At 35.1% G+C, this 25,628-nt stretch overlaps 1 protein-coding gene across 4 annotated transcripts in view; it reads left to right on the top strand.

The window, feature by feature from the left end:
* pde4ba (phosphodiesterase 4B, cAMP-specific a) overlaps window positions 1–25,628 on the top strand; it is a 142,705-nt gene that overhangs the window by 79,079 nt on the left and 37,998 nt on the right. For 2 of the 4 annotated variants that reach the window (XM_026264850.1, XM_026264856.1), the window contains one exon: window positions 24,782–24,976. In XM_026264850.1, coding sequence (XP_026120635.1) covers window positions 24,782–24,976 — 195 coding nt within the window. Of the gene's footprint in view, window positions 1–8,290; window positions 8,627–16,350; window positions 16,560–24,781; window positions 24,977–25,628 lie in introns of those variants that run through there. The other 2 variants (XM_026264873.1, XM_026264864.1) reach the window with 2 other exon arrangements.

Genomic DNA, 25,628 nt, shown 5'->3' with positions numbered 1-25,628 from the left:
AAAACTCAAACGCTCCAACAAAGATCTCTTCTCGTTCCAGCCATAATCATGCAGCTTCGCTCCCCTCTCCAATTTCACTGCACACTGCTCACACACAGTACTGTAGATGTACGGACACACAGTAGAAAAGCTCAAAATGAGCTTCTCTGCCAAAATGGGGTGACTGGACATTTTGTTGATTCAGGAGCAGCATCATTTTGTAAGGCCATTGTTCAATTCCTCCTCCAAAATTGGTTCTCTGACCTAATCAAATGTCATTACCTTGGAAGCAGCACATCACTCTCAAACAGATTGCTTGTCTGATGGGCAAATTTCTATGGTAGTATGGTTTTAGTTTTTTCATAAATTGTCTAATGGTGCTTTGGAGACAAATTCATATGGAAGAAGCACAATCACCTTGACAACTTATGCACCTTGACAAGCACAGTTAGACGAGTCTGATTGGAGACTGAGGGACCATTGTGTCTTATGTTCAAATGCTTTTGTCCTTGCATTAAAGCCTAGCTGAAAAAACTAGGGACTAGTCCAAATCAGCATATGGCATAGACGTTGCCAACAGGATAGGCCTTTGGCAAGTTTGAGTGCACTCAGCTTCCATCCCTAGAGTACATATGTGCAACAGCTGTGTTTCATGTTCCAGCCCTTTAAGAGCCAAGTCCATCTCTAAGATGAATTTTCAGCATGGGTTTCTGTGACCGAAACTGGTATCATCTCAGGCGGTTTCTCTCGCCGTAGTAAAAAGCATCTGCAGAAGCCTGACCCAGCAAATTCGCCTCCTAAGGATACACTTGCACAGGTTGATGTCCTTTGCTCAAAGAACAAGCAATTAATAAAACGATGTCCAATTTTTATCTAGAACCTGCATTGTGCTGTTAAAATTTGGGGGAGACAAAAACATAAACTACTCCCTGTTTAAATTCAAAACATGGGAAAGTAAATAGATTTGTATATGCTTTTGCCAGGGTATAGACAAATATTTTCAATACTTCAGTCATTCTGCAGAAAAAATAAAAAATTATTCATTCAGTATTTGTACAATTAATAATCAGGCACTCCAATATTAACCAGTTAAAAAAAATATATAAATAATGACTAATCAACATAGAAAACCTCTTAGCCTAGAGATCTTTGCACTACAGAATGCTAAATATGTTACTGTGTGTGAACTAGGCTGATTTGGACTACACACTTAAAGATAAGGTGCTTTAAAAGGTTCTTCAACTGATGCCATAGAAGAACCAATTTTGGTTCCACAAAGAACCCTTCAGTCAAAGGTTCTTTACAGAACCATCTTTTCTTACCTTTTTATAATCTGAAGAACCTTGTTTCACCACAAAGTGGTTCTTCAGATGTTAAAGGTTCTTTATGGAACCATTTAGACAAAAAGGTTCTTCTATGGCATCGTGAAGCACATTTATTATTAAGAATGCTCATGAATATTGTGCGCAAATAAATTCACAATAATGATCTTATTGCAATGTCTACAGAAATGTTTAACTTTATATTAAGTGGCCTTAACTTCAATGTATATTTAAATTAATAATTTGGTATAATGCACTTATCATGTGCATAGAGAGTTTGTAACCATAACTTTACAAAAGCATACAAAGAAATAACTTACGGTTGATCTGCACTTCCTTCCTGCAGATTTCCTTCTCCTTTTTTTCTGTTTTGTTGCTGGTGGCCACCAGCATTAAGGTAGAATTATGTTTTAACATGATTTTCATTATTTATTAAATGTCACAGTTAGCTGTGTTCTGGACATTTTGAGTCTCAAACCTCCCAGTAACCGTTTATAAATAGCTGGCTAATGCTGCTGATGTTGTGTGCTTTAAATGATTCATGACATCTAACACTGTATAACTGTTCAGTCAGCCGTGTTTCATTTTGAGCTGAGTCAATTAGAGCTGGTAACCATGACATAGATTTAAATATGACTGACAGGTGCAGCTTTACTCCATTTTTTTTCATTTACTGACCTCTGTTTCTTCAAAATAATAATTGACATATTATTCTTCTCTTAAGTTAAATTTTTGTCACAAACTGTAGATACTGATAATTCCTGACCAACAATTGTTCGCACATCCAGACATATATTGCTGTTGTTTCATATTCTTTTCTTATTTGACATATTTGTTTTATGTCTAATATCTTTGGAATGCAGTTTCATTTTCACAGCTGTAATTCAGACTGACATCTTGTGAAATAGTTGTAGTCATTTTAATAATTCACAGATCAGTTCACAGGCTAATTGCAAGGCAGTTATGTTTACAGTATCTTTGTAATGGACAAAATAGGACTAAATATTTGTGTAGGTATCATGTTTTGAATAAAAACAATTTATTGTTCATATTAGTGTTTTTGAACAAATCTTAAGTCAGTTAATTGATCTGATTCACTTCCATGTATTTCATTCGTAAACCTATGAACTAGGGCATCTCATTCATGAATGAACTGGGGCATCTTGTTTGTGAATGATGATTTGTTGACGTCTGTCATTCAATATGTTAGTCTTGTTCAAAATGTGTAGAAATTACTGATGCTGTGCACAAAATGATATAACAATCTTATTGAAACCTGGTATTGAAATTTGTTATGGCTATTATTCTTGTTTTTATACTTTGATAAAAGTAATGCTGAGCATTTTTAGCAGATTTGTAGACAGTGACATTTTAACAATGAATAATAAAACTTGTAAATGTCTTGAGATTCACTCAGCACACATAAGGGCACTGACTGACACAAAACATTAGCAACTGGTGTTTATACAGTTTGCTACCGAGCGGCAACTTCCCGCTCTCTCTCGTGAAGCCTACACGGAAGTGACTAAAACTGCAATTCTTCGACTGGCCGCTAGAGGCTTGCTCCAAACTTGTATGCCCAACTTTACAAGACACCCATCGCTGCAGACTGTAGCGCGGTTATGTCACGTGCATACGTCAGTGCATGTGCATTAATGTGGTAACAGCAAATTCATGTGTAATTTGCATTGCGTGATGACGTTAGTTGTTTTCGCATCATGTGTGACGTGACATATCATTAAAACGCATGCGCATACTTAACAGAATACTCTAATAACATGTTAAGGTATTTAAGAATTCTGCATGTGAAATATTCAAGCCAGTAAAGTAGTTTTAAGTTCAATTGACTACATACAGTATACTGTATTTTCAGTATCTGTATCGCATTTTATGCATGGTGCCTCCAAAAAACCAAACTGATAACAGTGATCTTTTTTTAAATTTTATTTCAAAGAACGAAACAGAAAATATATTTGTATATACAAATATAGATTAAGACTATAGAGATGACACAAGAAAAAAAAAATTATCTACTCATTCTGAAATTCACCTCCATCACTGATAAAACAATCAACCGAGAAGTAGTCCTCAAATACTTTGAATGAATAAAAGCCATGCAGGTCTCCTCTCCTGTCATTCCCCACATACATACCCAGGTGGGCAGTCTTTAAATATCTCTCTGGACCGTAAGCACTGGGTCAGTGAACATGGCACCCGGAACTCCTGTTTGTATTGTGCAGAAAATGCACTCCAGTTCACAACACCTAATTTACATAAAAGAACAAACAATATTAAAGCAATATTAAATCAGTTTGAAGAAAGGCAGAAGAGCCATACAAGGAAAATATTTCAAATGTATTTTTACATATATTATAGAATGGTGTTAGAAAAAGTGTTATTTGCTTTGTTTGTAAAGTACAGTACCTAAGATATTTACTTTATAACCAGCATTAACATCAACTAAATTAATAAAGTTTGTCAAGTAAAAATTAAGGTTGGCTTGGCTTGAGAAAACATATCCTGAAAGTTTGAAGTTTTTTCAATTTGAAAATTTTACAGTAGAGGGCAATAAACAAAAAAAACTGATAGTTGAGAGGAGATGGACAGAAAGATGAAAAGAGACAGACACTCATGCTTTTTACAGCAGTCACTACATGATAAGGAGTTAAAGAACCATCTAACCACATGAAGTGGGCCCTTCTCTGAATTTCTTTTCACTGACAATGTCCCTAAAAAGTCATATGAAGTCACATGCAGGTAAATTTAAGAGGTAACACTTTACAATAAGGTGTCAATGGTAAACACTAGTTAATGTATTAATATAAACTAAAAATGAACAATACTTCTGAGTGAAGTGACATTCAGCCAAGTATGGTGACCCATATTCAGAATTCATGCTCTGCATTTTACCCATCCAAAGTGCACACACACAGAGTGCAAACACACACACTGTGAACAGACACCCGGAGCAGTGGGCAGCCATTTATGCTGCAGCACCCAGGGAGCAGTTGGGGGTTCGATGCCTTGCTCAAGGGCACCTAAGTTGTGGTATTGCCAGCCCGAGATTCAAACCCACAACCCTCGGGTTAGGAGTCAAACTCTCTAACCACTAGGCCACGACTTCCCCAAACAAGCACAGAGCAAGTACAGAGCCAGCCAGGAGTCGAACCTAGAATATTCTGATCCGTAGTGAGACGCGTTATGCATTGCATATCCAATACATTTGTTACAGTATCTATTAATCTTTGATAATGTTAGTTAATGAAAAAGATTTCAAATATGATTTATTTATTTTTTTTAAGTAATGCATGCAACCATCAATGGCATTACTTATATTAATAAAGTCTTTCTGCTTTGTTTTAAGACATCTTTAAAAGTTCATTTTAGGCGAAATAAGACTTTTAAAGACTAGCACTTTGAATACTATATCATAAAACATGTCATAAATGTTTGAAATCATACCAATTTTTATGAAAACAAAAGTAATTAAATGTTTTTTGACTTCACTGCCACCGAATCTCAAATCGTTACGAACATCTGGAAGTGAATGAACCTGGACATGCATGTGGTATGCATGCGTATTTACGGTAAATACATGTACGTGACGTTACCACGTCACTGCGCATGCATTTTTATATACATACCTTATGTCACTTTGCGCATGAACAGTAAACAAATACGTACATACGTGAAAATCTGTTTAAATTATATTAGGCATTAAAGTTATGCATAATTAAGGGCATGGCAACTTGAGTGACAAGTCGATTGCCGCTGTTGTCACTGTGGTCGAGCTAGGTGGGTGTGGTTTCAGCTACCAGCTCCTGCCTTTTTGCCCATTTCCGATTATCCAGGAGTGATGTGCAGTGACGCGCTGCCAAGATGGTGCCAGCCTGCTCTGCCCACTTTTGGCTTCAACAAAGCTCTTCGGGAATCTACTGGTGACATCACGGACACTACGTCCATGTTTTTATACAGTCTATGTTTGCTACTTGCAGAAAGAGCCACAGAAGAAATCAATAAACAAATGTGAATTGATCCTTTGAGTAAACAGACTGAATGATATGAGATGAGAATCAAAATCACTACTGTTACTTTGAATCAGAACCAAGGAGATTTTACCGCAAGCTATTTTTAGATGAGGATTGTTTCAAAATAAGATGTCAGCTTGCGACACATATAATAATGAATAAACATTTTCATTAAAGGAAGAAGTGCATTTAATTATTAACATGTTGAAACTTAAAGGTGCCATCTGTAATGTTGGCAAAAAAAATCAAGTCATACTCCACATTCCATAACAGATGGGGGCAGTATGCCTCAATAAAGTGAATTGGTCTACTCTAGAGTAACAAACGAGAAACGGCATAGTCTCTATGCTCCGCCCCTACCTCCACAACAACACTACAGCCATAGCCGAAGCCTAACTGTGCGTTCACACAGCTGGCGTCTAGAGTGTCAAAAATCGCTCTTGCCGCTCTGCTCACGACGCTGCAGAAAGATTTGTGAGCGCTCAGACGCTGTAACGTAGATCGAATGCTTATTTTGTATTTAAAGCGGCCGCAAAGCAAACAAGCTTGCTGATCTCGTGCAGACTAACCACAAGGAGTTATAAGTTAACCTCATTAAATATTGTTGTGGACGAAATATTATGATCCTTTACTTAAAATAAACAATCTCAGACACCTTGGTCCACATATCACTTTTAATTGATTTTTTATGTCCCTGTACGCAAACAGGGACACATCATAGATTAATACAAATGCTAAACAGCAATAATCAACCTGTCCTTCATTCTGCTTGGGAAATAATGTGCCAACTCTCAAGCATTCACCGTGAGACACACGCAATTGACTCTTTTCACATGCTTTCACGCCACACATCAATTTTTTCACGCACAGAAAAACCACGAAGCAAAGAGGACACGGAGACCAACAGACTAGACAGAGCAGGTTAGTTATGATATAATAAAATGGGTAACGTTAAGTTATAGCTAGCTAATTATCAAATGCAGCTACGGTTAGCCATCGCTAACATTAGCACGTTTATCGAACAGCCTTCGATACATTGCTATGTTATAACTTCCCGAAAACAAATACACAAACATATAAAACAAACTTCTAGCGAAATACTAACAGCATCTAACTTACTGTTAGAAATGTTGCAAGTTCGGAGTCGAGCCTCATTTCTTTATGGTCCATCAGTTTGCTCCAGCGATTGAAAGCAGTGCCGATGTTTACTCTGGGTCGGCTCCTTTTCTTATCGGATTTGATTTGTGATTCCGAGCGCGGTTGTTTCCCTGTAGCGGGTGGTGGTGGTAGGGGTCTCTTGCCAAGGGCTTGAGACATCATTTCTCTCTCTTCCCTGAACTGAAGTAGTAGTGGGCTGTACTTTCCACATGATTGACATCAGGTTCAAGTACACGCCCACAAGCCGTGCGAGTTATTCGTGTATTGCAGGTTGGCTGGTGGTTATGTTGCCCGCATACCGCCTCCCATGGCCGAAACTGGTATTACGACACCTGTCGGGCCGGGGCTAGTAATGCTAATACTAATTAAGGTTGATATCTCTGCAGCACTATAACTTGACATTTTTTTATAACATCATCACCCTTATTTCGACTCATTCTTTTGATGCGTGTAGGTCATGTTATGGATATTTTTACCTCAATTTTTGCATATGGCACCTTTAACAGAAATGTAACAACACACAACATCAGTGCAAACATTGCAAACATCAGTAAACAATGAGGTGGCAGATAGCATGATTTATTCATACTGTGATGGTGCATGCTGGGGAAAATAGTGGGAAGAAATGGATGTGAGGTAACTGTAGTAATTGACAAAAACAATTAAAAAAAATTTCCTCTGAAACCCTTCACCTTCCCCAGCTCCACCTGTATTCGCTTGTTAAGTCTGACATCACGTAGCACCACTTCCGTGTCCAAACGCTCTATTAGATACCACGAGAAAACAACAAAAGCTGATAATATAAACTCACAATGTGATATAATACTACAGAGAAAGTTATAATCCCAACCTTTAACTCCACACTGAAGTCCCAGACAATGAAAATATAACTATTATATACATATATATATATATATATATATATATATATATATATATATATATATATATATATATATCAATTATTTGTGTTTGGGACACTGTGAGCACGTAGACTGTAGTGTATACCGTAAGTTTGAAAACGTTTATCTTAAATTATTATTATGAATAAACAGTGCTCATTATAAACTGCTGAGGTAGTATTCTCAAGTGAAGCAAGCCATCACTTAACAACCGAATAGATCTGTTACAGCTTATTATATATACTATTTGTCCAGTAGCATTATATCTTAAATACTCACAGCTCCGCATCGGATTTAGACAAAATCTACAACAACAACAATAACCTACAGCAGTAGCAGCAGTGTAGTAGATCTATTCCGCAAAGACCAAAGACTAATACTAATTATTTAGTATTATTATTATCATTATTTACATCTTACTGACCTCAAACTTTTACTTACACTATAATTTGTTATTAGTATGCACTCAAAAACTAGATTTTCAGAATCTAAATAAAGCTACAATAAAAACTTTTTTTTTTTCTAAATATAGAACTGGAATAGCCATCCAGGGCCAGAGAGATACCAAATAAAAGGGATCATCTGCTAATCTCTCTCCTTTAGTACAGAAAGATACAACTATAATGGATTTTGGATAAGCACAAATCCTCTGAGACTGTCATCACCACAGAGATCAGCGGGGCGTCTGGTTTCCATTTTCTTGACTGTTACCATATGTACAATCTACTTGTTGATAAAATCCATCAGAGTAACATTTAAACTGTGCAAGAAAAATAGGCACATGTCTTCTGTCTCTAAGTGCGACTGGAAACAGACTTACTGACTGTGTGATTTCCCCTGCACTCCGGATCTTCTTGTTTACTGCTGAGCAGAGGCCACCGTCTTCCTGTTTTTGAAAGTAAAGAGCTGTGGTACACTCAAGAGACACTGTTTCTGCCAGGTGCGAGCAATCCTATGATACTCGACCCCCTGAGGAGGTAGAAGCATGACCGACTGCCGATGCAACCAGAGACTCCTACTAGCAGATACAGTAACCCTGTCTTTGCTGCCCTGAGTCCCTCCAGCGTTTTTGATTGGTGGAAGGATGAGTTTAGAGTTCAAAGAGCTTCCACTGGACAACAGCTGAATCTATTGGGAATCTAAATATGACGGATTTTAACCTGTCGGACAACAAGAGCGTTCTAAAGTCGTGTCTGAGTCTGGGTGCCTATTCATACCGCCGACACTCTTGGGTCTGGTAAGCACAAATGTGGGAGTAAGGTTGCAACCGCTGCAGCCACCTGTTCGTTTGTTTGGATTAGCTAACTTAGCTTGCGTAACATGTAATGGCAAATCAAACTAATCTATGTTCTAGTTGCACAGTGTTCTGGGAGCAGAATGTAAAAAATTGGCTCTTAAACTTCATGCCCTCACAGTTTTAAAGTTATCCGTTCCTTGTATCAGAGGCTTTTAAGAATTTTTTATGGGTCCCCATAATACCAGCACACTGAGATCCAGGTGGATGAGGTTTAATTTTATTCATGCAGAGGAGACTTGGGGAGAGAAGCATGGCTGTGAAAGAACTTTTACCAAGTAATTTCGTAGAAAACAGAGTGTATTTCTTAAAAAAATAATTAAAAAAAATCAGCTGTTTTGCTCTTGAAAATGTGTGAACTTTTGCCACTCTCTCTCTCAGCTAGACATCTTTTCATCACTCTCTCTCAGTGATAACCAGGCTTAATGGAAGAGCCAAATTAGTTAATGTGCTTGCTTTTTTACTTCTCAATATATTTAAGCTCTTGCTTGAAAGAGATGCTTAAAGATACACTCTTTTTTGTTTGTTTTGTTGGTTGTTGTGAGAGTTGCCTTGGATACTATAATGACACCTAGTGGCTGAATATTACACCTCGCAAAAACGAAAGTGTTCAATGTATTTCATTTCATTCTGTAACTTGTTTTGCAGATCTGTGTTCTAGTGTTAAATTTGACAACATTTGATCGCATTTCTGGCGAATAATATCATGATATTTTTTTTGCATTTGCCATACCAAATGTGCTATACTGTATGCAATAACCTGTACGTGGGCTCTTTTGATTACTTTCATGTTAAGTGCCAGCGATGCAGTGTTGCCAGATATTGATATAAAACAAAACAAAAACAACAACAGCAAAAAAATAAATAAAAATAAACTGAAATTATTTCAAATCGATTGCAAATAAGATAAAGATATTGCTTAACCCTAAACTCGAACTTCCCACTTTATTAACTTTCTAAAGTGTCAAATTTAGTGGAAAAGACAAGTCTAAAAGTGCTTGTAATAGCTGGATCTGGCAACTGGGCTGTGTCTGCACATTCTCTAATGACTCTCTCAAGCCTCTTTCACTCCGACAGCGTCTCGGAGCGATCATTTTCATACGATGGGCAAACTGTCTAAACTTAATTATACATGCAGAAACTCATATCAGGAGTTTTAATTAGCAAACTAGTCATTCAGAAAACAAATTGTATTTTTGAACATGAAAAATGTACAGGTGTCCAGAAAAGGACTGATTAGTTGATATTAATTATTTTAATTCAGTTTTTACTATTTAGTTATAGATCAGTTGTCGTAAGATAGATTGTTGTTTATATATGCTTGTATTGTGTTTGACTATGGAATTACATTTGGTTCAATAATAATGAACGAAACTTTATAAAACTGAACGTAACTTTTTCAGAAACTATCAAAGATATGCCATTACAAAAGAAGAAAAACACAATGAAAATGAAAAAAAAAAAAAATACTCAGAAACAAAAAATTTGCAGGCTTTTCAAATATGCTTCATTCTTTGTTAATGTTTTTCAAAGATTTGTTTTCGGATTCTGAACTAATTGCCACAGATTTCGATTACACTTCGCAGTTTTTAGTTTGGTGTTTTGACACAAACTTCTCATGGGGCGGGTTTAACAGGGATCTACTCTGATTGGATAGTGAGCTTTTGATGGACAGGTGCTCTCTGACCGGGGAGTTCAGATGCCACTCAGTGGCCTGCCCCCATTAGAAGTTTGTATCAAACACAAAACAAAGTTTTTTTTTCATTTTCATTGTATTTTTCTTCTTTTTAATGGCATATTTTTGATAGTTCATAGAATACTCTGCTCTGCGCATATCATGTCCAACAACAGCCCGACCCCTATAACAGTGTAAAACAAGTGTCTGATACGGAAAAAGCATTGTTATTGTTATAGCAAACAGTACATTCAGAAAACATTAAAGTCAGGGTAACTTGTGGATTGAACTAACCTACATCAATTTTGAGTTTGGAAAGTTTTGCTGTTAAAAAGAAAGTATCAACAAGGTTTTACAGAGTTTCCATTATAATTATTACATTTAATGTAGAAAATGCATTGAATTGAAATAACAAATAATATAGAGTTTTTTGGAAATATGCTGTAATAGAAATAAAACGTGACAAATACTGTAATACAAAGCACCTTGGCATGTTTTATAAGTGCCATGGTATATGAGTATGTTAGTCAATTGATAATGTGGTATTAACTAGACATTAAAGTTCCGTCTAAAAGGCCCAATAGATACTAACATGGTTTTGTGGACATATATATATATATACATATATATATATATATATATATATATAAATTGTATATATTACAATTTTATTTTAAAATAGTACAAATCAAATATGTATAACCTAATATACTGTATGACATTTTACGCTACTTTACAGTTTTTTACATTATCCCTTATAATACATATTCAACTCATAGTAAGCATTTTTATGTACTCTTTGACTATTGACATTTGAAACATTCCTATTACCAGTTTTTTAAATCGATCTGAAATGTAATTCACGGCTCCACATCCCTTCCCCATCTCACCTCCGACCTAAGTGAGATTTGAAACTGCCTGCATTACAGATGGAACTGATCCCAGTGCTTTAATACAGTCTATTTGCTCAATTATGGAATACATTATGCATTAAGCAGCAGGCACCTGATAGGGCCGCATTACTCAAGAAAATGAGAAGCGGTTATGTCTCATTTTCATGATCAGCAGGCAGTTATCCTAGCAGCTGAAACTTAAGTGCTGTCCTGTGTTTTTGCCAGTCAGATAATCTTGTATAGACTTAGCGGTGAAAGGTGAAAGTGTGTAAATTGGGTCCACTGGGCTCTCAGATAGCCTGCTTCACAGTGGGAGTCAGGTCCTTCTGACTTCTACCATTCACCCCTCCATCTTCCCTACCTGTTACCATCTGGAAAAGATCACCCCTTACTCTGCCATTTCATTTCCCCCTTGCCCTTTAACACTCATTTCCACAAGTCTCTTTTTTCTTCACCTTTTAATAGCCTTCCTGTTTTTTTTTCCAACCCGATCTCACGGCAATTCGTACATTTTTCACAAGGTGGCTTATTCGTACGAATTCGCACGACCACACTCGTACAAATTAATAAGATTGTTGCCAAATCGTACGTATTTTATGATTTGCACAGTTCTTATGAATTTGTACAAATTACCTACACCTAACCCCGCCCCTAAACCTAACCGTCACTGGGATCGTATAAAATCGTATGAGTGAGGTCGTACAAATTCGTACGAATAAGCCACCTCGTTAAATGCGTACGAATTGGTCGTGAGATAGCGTTGTTCTTTTCCCTCTTCCTATCTTCCAATGCAAGATCATTTAAAATGATTAATAAAAAAATTCAACATTTTTAGGATATATAACCATCAGGTAAATATTGCAGAAATTGTGATCCCGATTAAAATATGCTCTATCATGCAGCCCTAGTTTTATGTGAGGAACACACCAAAATCATCCTTTCAGCATGTTCTTTATGCAGAATTACCAAAAGGTTTCAGATAAAGCAGGGTCTTGATTTATGGATGAACTGTTCCTTTAACTGTTCCTTTTTTTCTCTCTCTCCTTGGCTGTCCTCTGTCTCACACCTGTCAAAGAACATCACATCTGTGAACAAATCAAAGAGATGCATGAAGTTCCTATTGGACTTGTTAGATTGAATTAGACAGGGCAGGTAAACAAAGGTCTGTGAGAGAGCGAGTGTGTCACACGAATCAGTGAAATATCCCCTAGAGTGACAGGTATGTGGAGGTTATGCAATGATTCAGTGATTTTGAACAAATTAAGACAGAATAAGACAATGACTGTGCTCTGTGTTAATGCAAGAGTTTATTCATGTTTAGAATTAATCTTGTCAACAGTACAAAATTATAGAGTAACTAAAAATACAATTTACCATTAAAAAAACATAATTTTGGCTCCCTAATTCATGTTTTCTGTTCCACAGTTCCTGTAGACTACTTGAAGTGAAATTATAATCAAGGATTATTTGTAATCAGTTAACTTGAGCGCCTCAAAGTCAATCACCAATCAACCCCAGACACAGTTCGAGAAATGACATTAGTACTGAGAGCTGGCGTGCTGCTGTCCTATTTTTGTCTTCTGTGTGTCAGTGCTACTCGGGTATCAGGGTGCTAACTAAGTAGGTGAAGTCTGTTTAGTGATTCTGGACTGTTCTGATTCTCCTCAACCTGTTTGTAGTATTAGACGGTTGGTCAGTCTTCTACTGCTGTCAATACAGGCAGAGACAAGCATCTTCATGGGATACACTGTAGTTCAAACAAAGATGAACACTGTCACCATTTATTCACTCACTCTCAAGTTGTTTCTTTCTTCTGTTGAACACAAAAGAAGATACTTTGAAGAATGTTTGTATCCAAACAATTGACTTGAATAGTGTGAAAAAAAAAAAACACCTATAAAAGTCTATGGCTGTTAGCTGTTTGGTTCTCATTCTTCAAGATATCTTCTTCCGTGTTCAACAGAAGACAGAAACTCACACGGGTTTAGAACAAGTGGAGGTTGAGGAAATGATGACAGATGTTTTATTTTTGGGTGAGTTATGCATTTAAGATCAGCACTTAAGTTTTTTTTCCCCACCTTAAATCTGCTGGATTAAACCCAGGATGTTATTTTAAGCAATAATCAATTGTCAATTAAATTAGTGATCCGTTAGCTAACATAAATCTCAATACATCAAAGTTAGTGCACAAGCTTATAATATACTTTATACTGTTCATATGGTTAATGTGCGTGAGAGATGTGTAAAGTAGGATTTTCCTATATATTTGAACAAATGAAGATGGAAAAAACTTTACATGTTAATCTTTATACTGTCGTGTTAATTTTGGTTAACATTTGAAAGCCGACCATTTTGGTATGTTTTTGGTTTCAAATGTGTGCCAAGTGATTAAAAAATAGCATTTTTCTTTGTAAAATTATTATTTTTTAAATATAAACTGTTTTTGCAATGTTTAGTAATGGGAATTGTTTGGTCATATAATATTTTAGGAGTATTGCAGAAGCAAATATGTCTCATATTATGAGTCATCCTGTTTGCTGTTGAAGTCGGATCTGTCACTACATTAATATTAATTAGTTGCTCATCATCTCTTCTCAATTAAGTTTTACTGGATCAAATTATCATAAAAGACTCAGCAGGCAAGGTTTTTATTAAATATCGGTTAAGTCTCAAGTGACGCTTTATTTTCTTTATTTGTAAACTCTGCCATCTAGTGAGCAATACTGTTGTAAGTGTTATCGCCATACATTCTAGGTTTCTGGTCACTTCAAACCCATGAGCCCTTAACAGCACTTTCCTTTTGCATTATTTTCATTAAAATTAAAATCATTAAATTGATTACATTAAATTAGAAAGCATATTAAATAAATGATTCAATCACAGGTGTGATCATGTCTCCTGAGGCTAGTCTAGAGAGTGTTTCATATTTAACCTATTACGTTCTCACATGTATAGATCAGACACATTTTGAGGAATCGTGTTTAAATGTTTCGTTTCGACATGTCGTGTTGTAACATTTTTTCACACTGAGTCACCTTTGAATTCACACCAGCCTGTTTGAGTCCACCTTTTCCTCTTATCATCAGCTAAATGGCAGACAGGTCTTTCCCTTCACTGCCATTGTCTCCTCTGCTCCTCCGCATATCTCAGACTTCACACTTACAAATTGTTTTGTCTTGTGTCAAAGTTTGCTCTGTTTAGCTTCATGGGTCTCAGTTCCTCTCAGAAGAGCTCATGGACGAGTAAGCATCTTAGCATTGCACACAATGACGACAGATCAGTCACCTTTAAAGGAGTTTTTATGATGACTAAAGATCACAAGAGATTTTCAATTTTCAATTTTAAATCCAGCCGCCACGTCATCACACATCAAACAACAGTGACTAGTCGTGCAGGAAAGACTCGTAAGGAGGAATGATTGGAATGTTTTGTAATCCTATAACACAAGACACTTCTCATTGATGGTAATAATGTTTCCTGGAGTGGATTTCAGTTTTGGACTATTTGTTATTGTGCATTACCATTAACTTAATTTGTTACATGTTCCACATGTTAAAAACAGAAAGATAAATAATATCTTTATTTTGGGTTTTAAATAAAGTAAGCAGCATTCTCTATACCTGATGCTCTATTCGCATATATGCATGTGACGAAAACACAAGACCGGAAAACGCAAGCTCATGAAGTTTTGTCTTCCATTGCATGCCAAAATTCAGACTGATCACTAAACAGTGAATTCACATACAGTAACACAAAGACATTGGCTAAGCATCACATATTGATCTCTTGGCAAAAGTCAAACAACACACTCTGAAAAAGGAAAAGTTTTGCTGTCCTAGATGTCTGGTGTCAGTTTTTAAAATAAAATCAACTTTCCACTATCAACTTTTAGTGTGTCTGAAGTTCTTAAATCTGTTAGCTGTCTGTCAAACTATTATGCAAAAAGGCATATAGTACAAATAGAACAAAATAAAACAAAATCTGGTGCAATTAGCAGATAATTATTTTCATATTTTTAAATGACCAATTGCACAGACAGAACATACACAGAAAAAAATTTGGATTGGAGTAGGATTTCCTTTTAGACAATTTTCATTCAGAAATTGTAATTACAAAAAAATAAGGCAAGTAGTATATTGAATTTTTTAAAGTAGAAAGACTAATTGTAAAACTCACTTCAATAATCTTATTTACAAATAATATATATATATATATATATATATATATATATATATATATATATATATATATATTACTTTGTGTGTGTAGAGAGAGAGAGAGAGCTGCTAACTAAAATTTAGTGAATTTAAGCATCTCAGTATTATCATATACAGTAGAAAAATTTATATTAATTTAAGATATTCCTAATTATATTTAACAGTTTTATTTGTATTATTAAATGTTTATGATTTTTACAAATTAAAGATTTTTACAGCAGGCAATGGTAATTAAAATGTCAAAATAAACTGATTAAATGAATATGCCATTATTGACATATAGACAGATAGATACACACACACACACACACACACACACACACACACACACATATATATATATATATATATATATATATATATATATATATATATATATATATATATATATATATATATATATATATATATATATTATTTTTAAGTAATGTTTGTTTTACTGTAGTTTATGCATTAGCAACAATTATTAGTAATTTAATTAGGTCAGTGCACACAAACAGCAGTGTAGTAACACTCATAGTTTTAGATGTGTTTGTTTTAAGTTCCTTGTCATTACAGCTCATAAGTCTTACCACAAGTTCTTCACTAAAATAGACAGCGTTTCATTATTAGAAGTCACAAAAAGCCCAAACCCCTTTAACACTTCTTCAGAAGTGTTCCAACCACGATTTGTGGCATTCAGAAAGCGATAAAACATATTAATAACCCTTCTGGAATGTGAAATGTCTTTTGTTAAATCAAGCTGCATGTATTTTGTTTGTGGCTGCAGCAGACATTTAGGAATGAGACATTCCGACTCCTCGTTGAAGGCTCCGCCCCAGGTTTAATGTGTGGCCGTCTTCTCTCTCAGAGCTGAGTTGAGTGCTAGCGCAGCTGGACTTCAAAAGGAAGTGGCTGTGCGGTGAAGTTGAGCTCTGTGGGAGGGCACTAAGTGTTAGGGGAGCCATGCAGGGGAGATGATACTAGAGCTCACTGAACAGCACAGCGATGTGTTCTAGGGCCATGCTCCGCAGGTCGCCCTGCCACAGGGGCAGGGTTCATTTTGACTTCAGTGAGGAGGTGGTGAAGAGGCTGCACACCTCCACCTTAAGGTTAGAACTAACCTCCTCTTCTTCTGACTCTGTTACGTCTCAGACTCTATATGGTTCACATGCTTTCACACTCTCTCTTCCTCCCTCTTTTTTTTCAGCTAGCTTAGTATGCAATTACTGCAGCTACGTATCTAAACTGCTACTTTAAATATGAGCCGCTACTTGTCCATCTCTCTGTCTGTCTATGTCATGAATGTGTCTGTCTGTCTGTCCTTTTCTTCAGGACCCTTGTCAGACAGCGATCAGATTTCCTCTTCATTTACAATACCACTTTCTTTACATTTACTTATTCTCCTCCCTTTTCTGGCCATGTTTAGAATTCATGGCTATGGATTTTTGTTACTCCAGCAGTTTGTAACTGTTTTTGTATGTAAACAGAGCTCTGTTGTTTATAATAGGAGTCAAATTGTTCACAGCTGTTGTACGATTTCCATCGGTTTATTGTGTGTATTCACTGGATTGCAGGTTATACGCGCTCTGTGTGTTTGTGACATCGGTTGATACCATCACTTCTACTGTAATTTCACACTTGAGACCTGTTCTTGCTTTACTTTGTTTGGGTAAACATTACCAAACAGCTTCAGCTCTATTGCCAACTGAAATAAGATTCCGGAATTATAATCCTAATTGGATTGAAGATTGGTTTTAAGTACACTTTCATGAGATGTTTGGAAATGAGTTTTGCATAGAATTCAATGTTTGTTTTTTTATTTGATTATTTTTTTCTTATTTTATTTCTATATGAATAAGAAGAGTTTGGTTCCAAAACACAATAAATCCATTTGGATTAATTTGAGTAAACATTTATTTTCTTTACCAAGAATGTGGCAAAATGAAACTTTCAAACTTTTACATAGCATCTTTAGGTTTTGATTTTCAAAGATTTATTATAAAATGTAATTTTTTTCCCAAAATGAAATAAATCCATGATACCCCAAAAGTGCATTCATCTTTGCCATGTTACAGTCAGCTTTACTGAGGAGATGTGCATGATAAAAGCACACAATTTATTGTGCAGCCCTTGTTTGTTGATCACAAAGTACAAAGTAGATGAGGAAAACTAGGATGCCAGGTGTATTCAAAGTGTTGCCATTACTGTGTAGAGTATATGGAATGGTGCATTGTGATTGGTTGAGAGGATATATTGCATTCTGCAAAAAAGAGTGACTGGCGTCTGTCGTGGTTTGGGAAAAAAAGGAGAAAATATGAACTAATAACTCTGCGAATATTGCATTTTGCATAAAATTAAAAATTTACTTTTAAATACCGACCAGATCCAATACAGATTTATTTTTTTTAATGGTGTTTAGTGCGTTTTGAAACCAAACTCTTCATACACACATATATGACCTATTCATTCATTCTTTAATGTGTTATATGCAAACGTCAAGTGTTCAAGCTTTTAATCAGTTCTGCTATCTGTTGCATATTTCAGTTTTTCCATGTGTATGAGTGCACTGTTGTTTAGTTATGAATATATCTTTGTGTCAATGTGTAATGCATGTTTATATACACTCTAATTGTCAAACACATGAATGAATGAGTTGGTGAACATCTGTGTTTGCACACAGCGTGCTCTGACGTCCAGGCAGGGTGTGTAAAGGTCTCCCATGACTCCAAATGCCAACAAAGATAATCTCCATGTTGTTTGGATTTGTGCTAATAGGCAGAAATGTGTGGCTTGAAACGGAGCTCTGTGAGGTACGTTTTACCTACACAGTATGTTGCCTAGACAGCATTGGATTGGATAGGGTTGAATTGGTGACATTTGAAGTTGGATTTTATTTATGGAATCAAATAACTTCTGTTACTCCACCATGAACATAAGTGTATTGAATGAGAATAATGTTCTCTTGACTCTATGCAGTCATATACAGTTAGAAAAATATTAAACAGTGTACAAATTTGCATACAGTTTACAATACAAAATATACATAATATACACTACTTTTTTTTTAAGAATTTTATTCAGCAAGAGCCTCAAAATTGACAACAACATTCATAAAGTAAAAAAAATTACAATTTAAAAAAAAAAAAGTTGTTCATCCTAGGGAACAAAGTTCTTTGTAAAGAATCCTGAAAACAAAGCAGAACTATTTTTGACACTGATGATAACTATAAATATTCTTGAATTCCAAATTAGCACATAATAATGATTTCTGAAAAATCATGTGACTGAAGCCTGGAGAAATAGCTGTTGAAAATTCAGCCTTGCCATCAAAAATACGTTACAATATAAAATATTCATATATTAAAATATATATAAAAATAAATTAAAATATAAAAGCAGTTCTTCAAAACTGTAATAATATTTAACAATTAGTTTTTTAATACTGTACTTTTAATCCCAATCTGGTAACACTTTATAATAACTACATGCTATTAATCATTAGTTAAGCATTAGGAAACAGTTAATTCATTATTTATAAAGCATTAATAGACATTTATAAGCAGTTTATAAATACAGATATAAATGCTTTATACCTGATTTAAAAGCATATCTATAATGTATTTAATAATTGTTTTTTCATACTTTATTGATGATCAATTTATCATTTCTAAATTAAGTATAGCATTATTTACACACCAGTTATTAAGGAGTTGTCAGTGGTTCATAAGATCACTTAGAAATTGTAAGTAAATGATTAATAAACGATTTAAATGTGCATTCATACATCTTTTTATTCGGACATATAGTAATAGTTACTTATAATGTTAATAATTGGTTTATTAACATGTATTTCTACTGTAATTCAGGGTTAATTCATGTAGTTGTTAGTTAACTATTTTTGTGAGCTCATCTAAAGTGAGGACTATTTATGCCTTGTAAAGCTTTTACAAATGAGATTTAAAGGCTGTTACTATTTCTATGTTCTGTATCACTGTGTTGTGTTTGTTTCTGTTTTTTTGTTTAGAAGATAACTGAGCCTTTAAATATCCTTAATAAATGCTTTACAAGTCATAACTAGTCCTCACTTTAGATGAGCTCACATAAATAGTTAACTGACCACTACTAAATGCTTTATAACTACCTGAATTTACTACATTTCTTGTGATCTCATGAATCACTGGCAACTCCTAAATAACTGGTTTGTAAATAATGCTATACTTCATTGATAAATTGATCATGAATAAAGTATGAAATTACACATTATAGATATGCTTTTAAATCAAGAATAAAGCATTTATATCTGTATTTATGAACTGATTATTACTGTCTATTAATGCTTTATAAATTATGAATGATCTGTTTACTAATGCTTAATTAATGATTAATAGTGTGAAGTTATTATAAAGTGTTACCCAAAATCTTACTAACTCAACTTTTGAACAATGGTTTACAAAGATTTTGAACTGAACACTTAAAATATACACATGCATAATATGCGAAACATGTTAACTTACACATTTTTTTAAAATGACTTTTGATTTAAACTTGTGCATTCTGGTTGATAAAGTCATATTAAATAGTTTTTAGTTTAATAATAATAATAATAAAAAAAGCCTGACAAACAGTGTATTTAATGTCTCATATATGTCTGTGTGGTGATCTGAACATACTATACAGGTTAGAAAAAAATCTAATATAAAGTTGACAGGAAATCAGGACCAGGGAGTTAAACAAGGCACCAGCGATTGCTCCAGGGGGTGTTTCTCCTGCGATTAGTCTACTAAAGTTGGCAAACACAAACATTCCCTTGCATACATTTAAAGCAGGGTTCAAAGCCTTGAATGTTCTCACGGACCAACTCATATGAACTTCCCTCTTCTGTCTCTAAGTTCCAGAGTAGAATCCAGTGTAACTTGCCTCAGAAGTCCCCTTCTTCCCCACAAACATGTGATCGAATCAAGCATTACAAAAGATCTATGATGCCTGATAATGCAATAATTTAATTGCTCATAAGTTACAGTGAAGTCCAGTTTGTCATTTTGCCAAGTAGTTCCACTAACAGGCAGAGGAACTGAAAATGTATGTGAGACACAGAGACCTTTATGATTTGAAACCCATTATAACGTCTCTTTGTTTGAAGACAGACCATTGTAAGATTGCTGGCGAATTAAGGAAAGCAGACAAGTAGAGGATGTCTTTTGGAGCTGCCCTACATAAACTATTGTTGTGTTGTGTTGTGGATGTGTTACCAGACAGTGACTCAACAGCAGTCACAGAATAATTAGATACTTACTGGAAACAACATCCTCTCATTTTTGTATCATGGTGAAAATATAAACACCAAACAATTCTATTTAATCACTGAAAAACATTTTCATTCGCTTAAAACCATGCGATATTCTGCATTTATTACAAATCAAAACAAGTGAGGCAATCATGGAAAAATGTCAGATCTTACCTTTAAAAACAACAAGGGGATCTTTGATGAAAATGGTCAACTCTGATGTCAAATATTATTGAATTTGAGCTTGTTTTTTTACCAATTTATTGAGCAGTGTTGGTACAGTTAACTAAAGCTACTATTATATATATATACATACACATTTTATATGCAATCAATAAATGGGCAAAAAAAAAAAAAAAAAAAAAAAAAATATATATATATATATATATATATATATATATATATATATATATATATATATATATATATATATATATATATATATATTCAGTATTTGAAATTAAGCTACAATAAAATAAAACATAAATATTTATATTTATATTTAATTAAAAAAAAACTCTCTAAATTATACTAAAATTAAAAATGTGTTCCGGGCAAATAACTATAACTGAAATAAATACAAGTCGAAGTAATACATTTATTAATACTAAAACTGAAATAAAAATAAATTAAAGGGAAAACAAAATCAATTCACAAAAACCAAAGAAAATAACTCAAACTGAAATTGAAATTAAAGTAAAAAAATTGCAACTCTAAAACTAAAATTATATAAATAATATTATAGTAAAATAACACTGTTATTGAGCAATAGTGAAGATGCTTCAGAGTATTTTGTGACCTTTTTGTTTGTTCGGTCTCATATGCTTGTGCACTCCTTAACATTGACATAATTAACATAGAGTAAATATCTAGTTCTGACTTAAAAGTTACAGTCTAGTCTTTTGCTCTTTGGAAACAAATCAAATATATTTTGAACTCATCCTGTACTATAGGACTTTTGTCCAATCTCTAGAATGGGTGAATCATGGTTGATGGTCATGATGTAAGTAAAGTTTGTTGGGCTATTTAAAAATCCATTTTTGAAAATGCCTTAATTTCCTGTTTCAATATATATACATCATTTCAACTTGTGGTCTTTAAGTTGTGAGATGTCAACTTGGCCACTTAATGTGTTGTACTTCAAGGTGCTGTATGTGAGATTTACACTGAGTGGGTGAACTAGGTATTGCAGTCCAAATTAAAAATATTGGGGAGGCTTTTTTTCACCTGCACCTTCCTCCTCAGACTTGACTCACACGCAGGTTGCCAGATGGATGACACCAACAAGATTGAGCACACTTGACAATGACTGAAATGAAATACGCTGGGTTTCCCACCAGCTGGCATCCCGGGGTGATGAATTCAATTGGGTAAACTGGCAGTGGACGGGTTTCACATACCAAAACAAAGATCGACATTCTGTCCCTGAATGCACAGTTTCAAAGGAGAATAACTGACTGCAGCATTGTTTTTCAGATGAACAAAGTATGTTAACTCAGCATTTTTCTTAAATATCTGCAGATATATCATGGTATTTTTATGCATTAGTAGAGAAACTTACATGCAGCACCTTTAACTTGTACATAACTTTTCCTAACGATGTAAAACTACTATTACTATCACCCCTTACATGAACTCTGTAATTATAATATGATGGGAATCAGAGAAACTGGTTACAGCTGAGGTCAGAGGTATCGTTTCCTGGTATTTTTTTTTTTTTTTTCAGTCTTGACCTCTCCAGGGAGCTCAAATGACCCAGACACGACGTCTACTTCATGAAGCTGTCTTTCAGACTAACATCGAATTTTTGTCACAAAGAATTTCCATTTACAATGACAAAGAAGTGCAATAAGAAGTATCACTCTGAGAATCCTGTTCACAGTAAAAAACCAAACTGCCAGTCAGTCAAGTTTCCGTGCAAGTGTCTGGCTTTGCGTCATCTGATTAGATTCTTTTGTTCAGCATTTGATGTTTATGATCATAAAGCCTATATAGTGGAATACATGATCAAGCAGGCTGGAAGTATTGAAGAGAAATCACCAACATTTAGGCTTGTTTCACATGGCATTTATTAGCAGAGTTGTTTACTAGTTTTGCACACCCTTCCTGGATGTTCACACTTATGCATTCAAGCATAAGCATTATATAATTAAGTTTTGTTAGAACTATTTTATAATTATGGGCATTCTTATAGAAAGTAATCAATTTAGTAACCTCAAAATCACTTTATCTTCTGTACAGAGTCACAACAGCAGAAGTTGCTGTTTTTACTTGTGTTGCTTGTGCATGCAGTCAAACGAGCACTGAGGCCACGTCAGAATTTTTTTTTTTGTGGTTTTCCTTATTCGTAGTGCAGTTTCTCACTCCTCATATCCGACTGGTGATCTCATTTATCGAATATTTAGTTTGGTTTCTTTCAGTTGTATTGTATTTTTGTGTAACATGAACAGGATTATTAAAAATCGTAATCCGTGGCACGAAACAGATATGGAAATGGAACAAGCTACACTTGCAAACAGAAATACAGAGACAAACGATACACAAGATAGGAACATTTGCAACAAAATGAGGGATGAATCGATTGTAGTCATAATACAAGAGGCAGAATGCACAAACACTTCAGAAAGACCAAGTAAACAGATGCATTTCTAGTTGAATTTTGCAGATGAAATTTCACAGAGATGCTGGGGGCAGGGACTTCCAGTGTCTAGAGGCTTTGCCGATTTATTATTCAAGGAGGACAATCTGAACTTCTGAACTTATTTTTGATGGAATTATGTACCTCGAGTACAAAACAGCTGCACGGGCTGTTGCTTTATTATGTTATTTCCCAACAATTATCCATCAATTCAGATCTCTCTTTTTTTTTAATATAAAATCTTGGGTTAATATTCTTATTTACATATTTGAGGTGTCAGTAACATAGACTGATTAAACACAGCACACAAACTGTTTATAGAAAGACTTGTGTCTTGCTCTTGTTCTTGTCCTGAATACACATGGCTTGCAAGAAATGTGCTTACCCATTTTTCAAAGCTGCAAGTGTGAAATATTGCTTTGCTGGGTTTAAAAAGACATAACCTGGGGAAACCGCACTACGAAGAAGGAAAACCACAAAAAAAATGTTCTGATGTGGCCGCAATGCTCGTTTGACTGCATGCACAAGCGACACATAAGTAAAAACAGTCACATTTTCTACTGTTGTGTCTCTAATACAAAAAAATTAATTGTTTTGCAGTGTGCAAACACACAACTGCTGTTGCTGGTTGTTGTGAATGGCAGGCTAACATGACACAATAGGAGGATGTTGATTCCGTGTTAGCTGCGGTTGACCTCCGCGTGGATCAGGCCACACAACGACATCTCAATAACTCTCGTTATCATAGGAGAAATATTCAGATTCCTGCATGTATGTGTGGTTTGTGCTGTAGTAAATTTCCATTGCTCAGCAGCAGCAGCAAAACAAGGAACTGTTTTTGAATGGCTCTCCTATTCCCTAGTTTATTATTATTATTATTATTACTCTGAGACTCTCCAGTGTTTGGCGCGACAGTGAAAGGTCACAAACCTCTGGCGCTCTGAGCATAAAGACCATCTCTGCTTCCTCTGAAATCACAAGCACGCATGTCCCGAACACAAGCGTCTTTTGAAACTGTTTATTTGACTTGAACGTAATGTGTTTCCTCTTGCTTCTCTTCTTTTTGATGTGGGCTGAGTCCATCTCCACTATGTTTCCTTATGGTTTGGAAAGATGAGACGTGCTTCCGCCTCAAGTGCTGGGAATCTTTGAGACTTTCCAGAGCTCTCTGGTCCCCGAGGACAGCTTGTGTATTTCTCCTGAAATTTTCTTTAAGCTATATATAACTTTGAATCCTGAGGATGTCCAAGGTGGATCAGTATTGACTTTTGTCTTAATTGTCTTAATCTTCAGTTAGTGTATTAAGTGACAGAGATACTGTAACAGTGTGTGTGTGAATGACAGAATTCCAAGACCATTAAATAGGTGAATGTGTTCTTAACATAATTGTCATTTTTGTGTCATTGCAGTTTCGATGTGGAAAATGGCCCATCTGCAAGTTGTAGTCCTTTGGACCCCCAGGCCTCACCAGGTTCTGGCCTGGTCATCCACACAAACTTTCCCGGCCACAACCAGAGGCGAGAGTCCTTCCTCTACCGCTCAGACAGCGACTATGACCTCTCACCGAAGTCCATGTCTCGAAATTCTTCTGTCGCCTCAGAACTGTGAGTGAAGTTGTTTTAAATATGTTAAGAGCTACTTGTATGTATTAAACCTGTTAAAAACAGGTGAACTGGTTTGCTGGTCTTATCTTATATCAGCTATAACCAGCAAACATTCCTAGGTTGGTTTAAGATTTAATGGAAAAATGTGGCATTTTGTGGGGTTTTCCTGCACATTGCATCTGTTAAGGATAAATATAGTAAGGTCAGTTACTTTACTTCTCTTTTGTACTTTTACAAATAGTAATTACTGAATCATCTTCGCTAATGAGCCAAGTTACGGGATGCCTACATTTACTTCACTATATTACAATGAAATCTAATCTAATCTTGACAAACTATATATCGTTGGAAAGGTCTAAGACTCCCGAATATATATTTTACCAATTTTTTTTGTTAGAAATTATGTAGGAAAAGTAATAGATTAATTTATGATAAGAGTGCACCCTCCAAACTCTACATTATACCAGGAGTTTTGACCTTTGTTTAAAAAAAAAAAGACTTCTTCGTTGTCTTCATCAGAAATTATATATTCTTATTAAATTAAAATTCATCCTTTGAAACCCATTTTAAAACCAGACATTGCATTACCATGTAAACGGTACATCAATATCATGTTACAAAATGTTTCCATTCATGAATTATAAAAATGTAA

Source organism: Carassius auratus, chromosome 6 (genome assembly GCF_003368295.1).
Source record: "Carassius auratus strain Wakin chromosome 6, ASM336829v1, whole genome shotgun sequence".
Lineage (NCBI taxonomy): Eukaryota > Metazoa > Chordata > Actinopteri > Cypriniformes > Cyprinidae > Carassius > Carassius auratus.
The sequence above is the reverse complement of the archived record's forward strand: the minus strand, read 5'-3'. Positions and strand labels throughout refer to the sequence as shown.